General features: G+C 34.4%; 2 protein-coding genes across 2 annotated transcripts; both read right to left on the reverse strand.

Moving 5' to 3' along the window:
* Positions 1-2,049: 2,049 nt before the first annotated feature.
* Positions 2,050-4,046, reverse strand: LOC110614663 (60S ribosomal protein L34). Its single transcript, XM_021756273.2, has 4 exons — positions 3,885-4,046; positions 3,678-3,757; positions 2,499-2,608; positions 2,050-2,418 (listed from the first exon to the last, which is right to left on the reverse strand). The coding sequence occupies exons 1-4, from the start codon at positions 3,961-3,963 to the stop codon at positions 2,325-2,327; spliced, it is 363 nt and encodes a 120-aa protein (XP_021611965.1). The 5' UTR covers positions 3,964-4,046; the 3' UTR covers positions 2,050-2,324.
* Positions 4,047-5,616: 1,570 nt separating this feature from the next.
* LOC110615797 lies at positions 5,617-9,003 on the reverse strand. Its single transcript, XM_021757908.2, has 5 exons — positions 8,319-9,003; positions 6,886-8,225; positions 6,370-6,780; positions 6,068-6,297; positions 5,617-5,984 (listed from the first exon to the last, which is right to left on the reverse strand). The coding sequence occupies exons 1-5, from the start codon at positions 8,489-8,491 to the stop codon at positions 5,727-5,729; spliced, it is 2,412 nt and encodes an 803-aa protein (XP_021613600.1). The 5' UTR covers positions 8,492-9,003; the 3' UTR covers positions 5,617-5,726.
* Between the last annotated feature and the right edge of the window lie 938 nt (positions 9,004-9,941).

Below are 9,941 nucleotides of genomic sequence, written 5' to 3' on the forward strand. Positions count from 1 at the left end.
GTTCATTAGAACTCAAAATAACAAAAAAGAACATAAAAAAAAAATCAAAAGGACCAACTTCTTGGCAGTCCCGAAGGTTAGACATGAATATGCACTTCTCGACGTTATACTTCTTCCTTGCAGAGGTCAATCGAAGAAGGCAGATTTGGTCTACTAGGATTAACCTAAGGAAGTCGTTATAGCCCTAAGGAATCTCTCCTAGGAGAGGTCAATGTCTCAATTGATTCTCGAACTCTCCTTCAGCTCAATGACAACAAACTGTTCTGCCCAACCCTTGATAGAATTCTTATACTGCGCGAATATTGACAACCCAGCTCGGGAGTCGAAATAATAGAACCTGTGGTTACATTTGACCAGATGGAAGAAGGTTCAGAACAACTTGAGGGAGGGGGCGAAACCCTAACACAAGTAAATAGACTCAAAGTAGCACATGAACAAGATGGAGTTAGGAGATAACATTCGAGATGTCACTTTAAAGTGACAAAAAAAGGTCGATGAAAAAGGGATAAACGGAAAGGTGAGATTGAACTCGTGTTGCTTTACAAAAAAGACCAAATCATGCCCTTGCTGAATGTCTACCAGGCCTACCAGCGGTGGTTAGGGAGAGCTATTCGTTCATTAGGCAAGGGAGCTCTAATTTTGAAGATTGTAGTGTTAGTGAAGTCGCGGAAAAAATAGTGAGAGAAAAAAGGAGTGACAGAAGATACCACACCAACCATATGAGAAATTCTAGTAGAAGTCATGAGAGAAGCAAGACATACCTCGAATTAGGAAATCAGAGATTATAGAAAAGAAAAAGAGTAAGATAGCATAGTAAAAGCAAGAGCACAAGTTTAAAATGGGAAAAAGGCAAAAAAGGGACGTTTTGACAAAACTCTCCTAAAGCTACACGGTAATAATTGAGATCTTAAAGTTTACCCTCATAAATTAGAATAATTAATGAACAGGTAAAAGGACTTGATGACGGCTGGGCTCCAGACACCTAGGCCTTGACAAAGCACATACTAGGAAGACCAGGCCTAAGTTCAGTTAGACCTCAATGTGCAACTCTACATCTCATGCAAGCCCAGGGTCTATCTGGCAAATCGAACTAGACGTAAATTTGTCCACAAGAGCTCTAGCCTCAAATATCTATTAACCCACATGGAACAACAAATCTCATGACGCCCGAAATCGTGTTCAAGTGGCACTAAATGGAATTAAATGACCGCTTGATAAAAAAAGAATAATGCGCATCCATTTATACAACCAGCGCGAATATGATAAAAAGGTACAAGCGTAAAACGGTAGTTATATATAAAAAAAAACAATAGAGAAGGAATAAAAAGAAATAAGTGAGAATAACAAACCAAATTTATAAAAATATACTCTGAATATATAAAGCCATTCTTAAATCTCAAACATCATTATTGAGTCAAACCAAACTAAATCAAAGATATCAATTAAGTTTGATTATTTATGAAATATCAGTTCGGTTCGAAACTGCACGCCCCTGCATGGATGTCCAACTAATACATGAATTGAGGACCAACTAAACCATTTGAACTCTGGAGAACTGGTAATGAATTTCCTACAATAATCTACGCCCCTACATGGATGTCCAACTAATCCATGAATTGAGGACCCACGAAACCATTTGAACTCTGGAGAACTGGTAATGAATTTCCTACAATAATCTTTTGGAACCAGAAATTTTTTGCTACAAAGATGGCATATCTGGAAGTTAGCCTTCCAAGACATGGATCACTCCAAACGTGTACCTATGAGCTAGAGGAATTCCTGGTGTCGTGTGGCAGCTACAACAATCTACTGGAAAGTCACACACAGGCTCTTGGGTTAAGGATCATATCAGTTAATTTCTTCCCAATCTCCACCGTTGATAAGCCCAATTATGTTAACAATACAAAAATGAACAAAATAATCAACATAATTTTGAAAATAGGGAAACTAAGTTATTAGTTTCACTAAAACACAAACTAAATAGTAATTTCCTTTTATGTAATAATGGCACCCTATGTAAGCTCATCAAGATAACCAGACAAACCAATATACAACTTGTAAATATCCCAGTAATAGCAATAACCACGTAATATCATTAGACATGTCAACCAAGAAAGACTTCAAGAAAGCATCAAAGATAAAATAAAAAATAAAAAAAAAACCGAACAAAATTGCAGTGTAACTCCTAAATAAAGCTTAGAAAAATAGTTCACACAAACCAAAAACAAAATACAAGATTCAAATTGGAATGCCCTCAGTACTTTTCTTTAATCACTAACATTGGCTGTTTCCATAAATCATCCAAGACATTGGATATTTCAATCTTAACTTCTAGAGGCTTGCTTTTCCTTTGCCTTCTGAATCTTCAAGACCTTTTTCACAATCTTTTGCTCTTCAACCAAAAATGCTCGAATAATTCTGTGCAACAGAATTCAGTTTAAAACACTCAATACAACAAATTAAAAATTTGTAATTCTTGGGGTCACATAAAAACAAACCTCTCTCTAACAGCACCACCAGACAGCACACCACCATAAGCCCGGTTCACAGTCCTCCTGTTACGTGCTAATCTTGACCTCTTATATTCAGCAGGTCTCAAGTGTGGGATCTGCAGATATCAGTAGCGATATATCAGAACTTAAAGTATAATCACAATTATTAAAAAAAAAGTAAAAGAGAAAGTAAACAGCTCCCAAATATCATACAATACTATGAACTCCTCTCCCAGACTACAACATTAAAATATGGAATATCAAGTACAGCAACTTCCAACTTCTAACATTCTAAATTAATTTTGGCTCAATCACAAGAAGATCCAAGAATTTAGATTTATGTGCATCTTTCTAACAAATTCAACCAAACAGTCCAAAATCACTTAATTCCCATAAAACGTCAGACTTAAGGTGGTCCAATATACAATGGCAAGCATAACAAACCTACAAGCTCCTTTGGCCAGTAATCTCAGTTCTTATTTTTTGTGGTTGAGGGATTTGGTTCATGTAACAACCTTGCAACAATAGTTAAAAGTCTCTAGGCGAGGACTGAAACTTCTTAGATTGCCTCCTCCCGCCAACCAATCTCACATTCTCTCTCTATTATAGAAAAAGAAAGTTATTTCCTAACCTGTTGGCATTTGGGATACAAGTCTGTAGTACCTGCTAATAATAGTATAATACCAGAAGAAAAGAAAACAGTTCAGAACAAACTACGGGTGGCATGCTTTGATAATCCAATAACGAGTTTGTGACCTAGAAGGGGACCATCACCCTATAATACAATGTGGGTTAGATGACTGCATTTCGATATCGCAATATCATATTATCAATATAAAATCTCATCTGCTACTCATCCTTATTTCATTTTTCTGTATGGTTCAAATAAAACACACAATCTCATATACTCAAAATTTAAATTCTCCACCCCCCAAATGACAGTCCACAAAAAAGTTGATCAATTTAGTCCGCAATGCAGGATGAAAAAACGTTTTCAATCCCCATATCTCACACTATAAACTAATACTAGTCCTGAGCTTTCTCAAAATTCAAATACATAAAGTGAACATGACATTATAATTGCTTGCTAGATCAGGAAACGTCTAAACAAGCATTTATGATATTCCAAAATCTTGAACCTACAATTTCTATACTCCTAAAAATAAAGAGTAAAGCATAACATACCCCTTGAATCCTCTTGCCAGTAACAGGGCACTTAGGACCACTTGCTCTCTTCTTTGTGGTCTGGTACACCAATTTTCCACCTGTTCATATCCACACTCAATTCAGAACGTTAACAAAACAACACCTCCACAACATGAGATCCAATAATGTCATTGCATTCACAAATACATCTATGTATACAAAGTGAAACAGAGAGAGAAGAGATACCGGGCGTTTTGACGATCCGATGTTGGTTCGATTTGGTGGCATAGCTGTGACGTTTCCGATATGTTAGTCGTTGAACCATTTTTAACCTCTGTCAATCGCTCTCACCTAGGGTTTTCGAGTGTGGAGCCGCTCGCGAAACCAGAAAACGGTGTTGGGCGGTGAAATGAGAGTATATAAAAAGGGGCAATTTACTAGATTGTCGCCCTAGATCCTACGGTTGCAGTTTGATGAAAATAACGGCTCAGATTTAATCACTGTAGTCTCCGATGATTTACTCTGCTCCACGATTTTTTTTTTGAGAAATCACGATTTTTTTATTTTGCATTCGCATTATTTATTCATTTATTTAAATAATATAATCTCTTTTTTTTTAAAATAAATTTAAATAATATAATCTAACACTTATGTTTTATTATCAACAACTGCAACACTCTTCGATAAAAAAAAACAACTACAACACTCTTTCAATTTTTTTTATTAATATTTAATAAAATAAGCTAATTGTTTATATGAAACTAGAGAAAATGGATTAAAAAATATTTGCATTGATGGGGTGGATAGCGAAATAGCGAAATAAGCCAAATTGAGCAATTGTTTTTGAATAGGAAGTTCTCTCAAAAATATAAATGTTTTAAAAACTATAAAATCATTTAATGTATATCTAAAATGTATAAAAGAATAGGATTTTGGTCTATATGAGTGATCTGTTCCTCTGATTCACTCTTTTTCTTTTCTATATTTCTATTTTTTTGTCTTCTAAAGCATGAACATTTCTTTTTTTTTATTGTCAGGTGACTATTTAATTTTTTCCAGCGCTTATATGGATCTGATTCTAAATGTATAGGAGTCTATAGCCATACTACTCATTAAAAGAAGTAATTTAAATTTTAATTTCTCATATCTCAATCATATTAGGTCAGACCTATTAGTCTGAGATTTAAACCGTGCTAAAAAAAGTGAATTGATGTGCTAAATTGTCATAAAACTCTAATATGACCGTCTCTTATAAATTTAGTAAGAATCGAGTGTTCGAAACTCAACTATTATTAAACATTTATTTTATGTGCTTCATATTTTTTAATCAAATATGCTCATATATGGAAATTATAATACAAAACCTATAAAATAAATAAATTATTTTTATCTTAAAAGATTTCACTTTAAAATCAATAGAATTCGTAGTGTGAGAATTAAAATATTTTTTGTAAATAAAATATGTTTGTTAAATAATGAAATCTTTAAGCACCCATTATACTTCTCGTGATGATTCTTAATTCTCTTGCCGTTTATGGTTTAATCTAATAAAAAAAGGGTTTAGGTGGAGATGCTTTTGGCTAATTACAAAATCAAAGTTCATTACTTTTCAACTATTTAGTGATTTAATTATTTTATTATTTATAGTGTATATTAGCATGCAATTATTTAGTGATTGTATGACATTTGAACTTAAATATTATTTAAAAAAAGCAATTAATTGTATGACACTTAACCTCAGATATTATTTATAAAAGCAATTTTAAAAAATAATTTTGTTATTTTAATATTTTTATAATTAAAACATATTAAATTCATTTTTAAACCAAATCTGAATCCTTATTCATTAATATAATTAACAAATTGTTTCTCTCCTGCATCTCCTCTTCATGTCCCAATTAGATAAATAATTGAAAAATTACAGCTTAATTTTTTAAAATAAAAAAATACATAATAAAATAATAAAAAAAGCAAACCATTGAAAAAGAGTGGAAAGTTGTCTCCATTAACATTGGCTTTAAGTGGAAGATGACACTTACTTTCCATGTATATGTATATAAACCTTCTTAAAAGCACTTGCCGTGTCAGTCAACATGGAAAGAGCAAAAATGAGGACTCTACAAAAACTTTTCTATTACAGAAGTTAATCTTTAGTAGTTTTTCATGACACCATATCAATTGATCTCTTGTTAGTTTGGGCATGCTTAGAACTCTTGAAACCAATTTCAGTTCCACCTGAGCTCTTACCAGTTTCTGGATATGATTCACTCGATCATCCTGTTGCCTTTTGAACCTCTTCACTATGCAATTTCCAATTCTCAATATGTCTTTAAGCTTTTTATCCTTCTGCATCACATGAAAATTATTGATTATAATCTCAAGACTCCATATTATGAGCAGTGTAAATTTTGGAGACTTAGAGAACATACCTTCTGACAATCGGTTCGAATATCAGTTAACAGCTCTGAATCTACAAGGTCTTGGAGATTAAGATGGGATTGTTGATGACTCTGCAAGAACACACTGCTTTCATCTTTGTCGGCACGAAGGAATTCCCAGAAAACTTGCATTGATTGCTCAATGGCTTCTATTAGCATTTGGCTTGTAATTGCATCTTCATTGTTGTCTCCTGTTTTTCCCTTGTCCTTGAAACTATCATCTGCATTTCGGTTACAGTGAGTTGAATATAGTTTATTATGTCTGGAATGTTTGATTTGTCAATAGCTTTTACCTTTAACTAGAGGAACTTGGAGAAGACTACGAAGGACACATCGGCTCTTGACATAATTCTGGACCCTGGGACCTTGAAATTGCTCATTCTCCAGGAACCTTTGTATCAGGACTTGAAATAATTGAAACTCACCAGCTACTTGATTATATTGATGGGATTCTTGAGAATCATAGTTTTGCAATTCTTTAGCTTTCCAGTATTGCCATTGGAGTATTTCCCAGGAAAGGCAAAGCTGTCCAACATATATGGTTTCGAAATCACTGTATATGTCTGAAATCACCTTCTTCATTGGATCAACCACCGCGGTTCCTTTGCATGACCATAAGTTCTGCGAAAGAAGAGAGATAACTGCTGGAACAGAAGATTTGCGAGCTGTCTGAAACTGAACTGTGTCTTTCATCTGCAGTAAGCCTAGCGATGAAGACACAATAAAAATATAATTCACAGAAAGATTTATGCCGGGGGGAAAAAAGAATCTGCAGCATCAATCAGGAAGGTTAAAAATGGAGAACTCACCAAGTACGTGCATGGTCTGGAAGTTCAAGATGTCCAATTTTCGCATTTTGTCCAAGTAGCTCTTGTAAACTTTCTGAATCCCTTCCAGGAGATCTTTGCGCTCAAATTTCTGGTCTTCAATCTTCATTGGCTTTAGCTCTTGTTCTGTTTTCGGAGTTTCCAATTCTTCAGATTCTGATTCTTCAAGAATTGTTGGAAGACCCCCTGTTCTTGCTAGTTTCAGCTCCAGTTTTAGCTGTTCTATTATGTCCTGGTGCTCAAACATGTAATCTAAATCACTTTGGACATGTGAATCTGAGGCTTTATGCTCTTGGAAGATGGATTCTTCAAATTTCGGTTCTGCCTTTTCATGGACTAATTCTTGCTCTTCTTCTCTGTCATCAATGTTGCTTAAATCCTCTGTAGACAATATTTCCTCATCCAAAATTGAATTCTGTTTCTGGGGTTTTAATTCTATATATTCATCGTCGGAATCCATGGATTGCTCTCTCATTAAAACAGCTTCCGTTTCTCTGTTTTGTTCTGTCATCTCCTCATCCATCAACATGCAGCTTTGAGGTTCTACTCCTTCAATGGAAATTTCTTCTGCTTCTCTACTATGTTCCATCTTCTCTTCATCCATGAAAATGAGACTTTCAGATTCAAATACTCCACCGGCAGTCCTATTAACCGAATTTTCAGGGCTATGGTCTAAACCACCCATCTCTTGGTTATCAGAAATATTTTCCTCGGTGGATGTTTCCGGCTCCTGCTTCTCTAATCCCTCTTCAATGACCGAACTTGTAACTGAATTCTCTGTTTCCTCTGCATCCAATTCATGATCTCGAAAACCCCTGTCGACAGTGACTCCATCATCAGAAATTAACGTTTCGTCCTTAGAATTCTTCTCCATCATCAATCTTTCTCCTTCCTGTTTACCTTCTGAAGCCTCATCAATGGCAAAACTTTTGACGAAGGCCGCTGATTCATCTTCTTTATCCGCTACCTCTGCAATTAACCCAACGCCCTGGAATTCGTCATCAGGGAAGCGTCCAGTACCAAAAATTGGAGGATTCACAATTGCATCATTGTTTGAATCCAGGGACAGCTCATGGACAGTAAAGCTCAAGGTTCTTGGTTCTTCCACGAACCCACGTATGCCTTTTCCAGACAAAAACTCATACTTATTAGTGCTTGCCGACAAGGCACTCTCCATAATAACAGAATTCTCTCCTTCTTCATCGCTTTTATCCATCTCTGAATCCGAAGAGCAAATTGAACCAAATCGATCATCTTCTGTTTGATGATAAACCTCATCAGAATCGGACTCAAACTTGTCCAGAAATTTTCCTTTCTCAAATCTGCCAGAAAACGAAACAACCCATTTGTGATTCAATCAGAAACAACAATTACAATAAAAGATAAAGCACCCCAGATGAGCAAATCAAGCGTACCTGAAGATATGTCTGAAGAACAATTCAAGCAGATAAACGGTGTAGCTGCAGACATAACCCCAGAAAAAAGTAAAGAACCTATACATATTATGATACACAAACTCGTTTACAAGACCTGTAATATTAACAAAACCAAACCGATTTTTGATACTGTAGAGAAATCCAGTACCCATTAGAAGAATCCACCTCTCCCCCTACTTGTTTTCTCAAATTCTAAGCAAAGTTAAGAAATGGGAAATGAAAATTCTCCATCAAAAATGCATAGGTGACAGTGGACACTCCACTTGTAGAAAGAGAAATACGTGGAGACAAATTTAGGCATCTGTGAGCCTGACCGAGTCGGCGAGATTGATGGGAGGAGATTGAAATTAACATTCAGACGAGGGGAGAAAGAAACGGCAGAAACTAAACTAGCTTCTTGGAATTTTGGGTCCAATTTTTTTTTGCTAGAAAGATTTACTTGATGTCTATGGAATTGGAATCTACTGTGTGTGAAGTGACACGTTTCAGTGATAGAAGAGAGACTTTTGAGAATCAAAATTCAGAGAAAGTGGGGCTTCTTTTTTGTCTTCTTCTGTACCTGTTATGGGAAAAAGCCTTTATTTTTAAGAAGAAAAACAAAATGAAAGAAAACAAAGAAAGCAGGCAAGAAAGGAGGTCGGTGGACGGTGGTGGCAAGAGCTTTGATTAGGGTTTAAGGAAATTTTAAAAATAGAAAATGCTAAGCATTTGTGGATGTTGAAAATTACCAATCACCATCCTAAATATTGCAATAATGTTGATGCCCAAAATCTGGAATTCAATGCAAAATAAAAATCCAACATCAATTTCAGTTCAAGATTTTTGTAGGACCCCTTTGTGTTACGGAAGTCTCTTGTGGCCCTGCCTCGTTCACTGGATTTTTGGACCTCTTATTGCTCTTTCTAACTAATATTCTTACCCTTCAGAAAACTATACAATATATTGAGAGTATACTTTGTTTCATAATGAAATAATATTTTTATTATTTATTTTGATAATACCCAATTCGATAAGAATTATCATTGCTCCTTTTTAGAAAAAAAAAATTATCTTCCAATATTTTTCCTTTTTCTCTTTCAACAAAAGTTTAAACTTTTAAAAGCAAAAGCAATGGCGATAATTTCTTCAAGGCTTGAAAAACAATATCGTGTAATGACTTGTGTTGTACCAACCATCAGATTAGCTACTACGCAAACGTAGTGTTCTCAACTTGGTCCCCTCACTACTCCATCCATAAATGAGGATGCCTCTTATTTGGTATCCCATAGAATATAATCCTTTGTAAAAAAATTAATTTAATGGATTTCTCTTTTATAATTATCTTATTTGTAAAAAAATAAAATATATATTTTTTTAAAATTTATAAAATTTTATTGTGTTCCCTTATGCAAATTGAAATAAAGTTAAATAAAACTTTGTAATTTATTCAACGAACTATGCAATATTAAGAGTTTTACCTTCCATGCAATATATCTAAATCATTAAAATAAACCGATTTAATTACATTAATAAACTAATAATTAAAATATATTTAATATTTTTTATATTTAGATGATGTCAATCTCAATTATAAATATTTACTTTTAGTCTATTAAATTTTAT

Source organism: Manihot esculenta, chromosome 5 (assembly GCF_001659605.2).
Source record: "Manihot esculenta cultivar AM560-2 chromosome 5, M.esculenta_v8, whole genome shotgun sequence".
NCBI lineage: Eukaryota > Viridiplantae > Streptophyta > Magnoliopsida > Malpighiales > Euphorbiaceae > Manihot > Manihot esculenta.

Coding starts and splice junctions, on each gene's coding strand:
- LOC110615797 (XM_021757908.2), bottom strand. CDS start 8,491: ATGGGTACTGGATTTCTCTACAGTATCAAAAATCGGTTTGGTTTTGTT. Junction 8,226..8,318: donor TTCTTCAGACATATCTTCAG/GTACGCTTGATT, acceptor GTTTTCTGGCAG/ATTTGAGAAAGGAAAATTTC. Junction 5,985..6,067: donor TTCGAACCGATTGTCAGAAG/GTATGTTCTCTA, acceptor CATGTGATGCAG/AAGGATAAAAAGCTTAAAGA.
- LOC110614663 (XM_021756273.2), bottom strand. CDS start 3,963: ATGGTTCAACGACTAACATATCGGAAACGTCACAGCTATGCCACCAAA. Junction 3,758..3,884: donor TCGGATCGTCAAAACGCCCG/GTATCTCTTCTC, acceptor GGATATGAACAG/GTGGAAAATTGGTGTACCAG. Junction 2,609..3,677: donor CTGGCAAGAGGATTCAAGGG/GTATGTTATGCT, acceptor TGATATCTGCAG/ATCCCACACTTGAGACCTGC.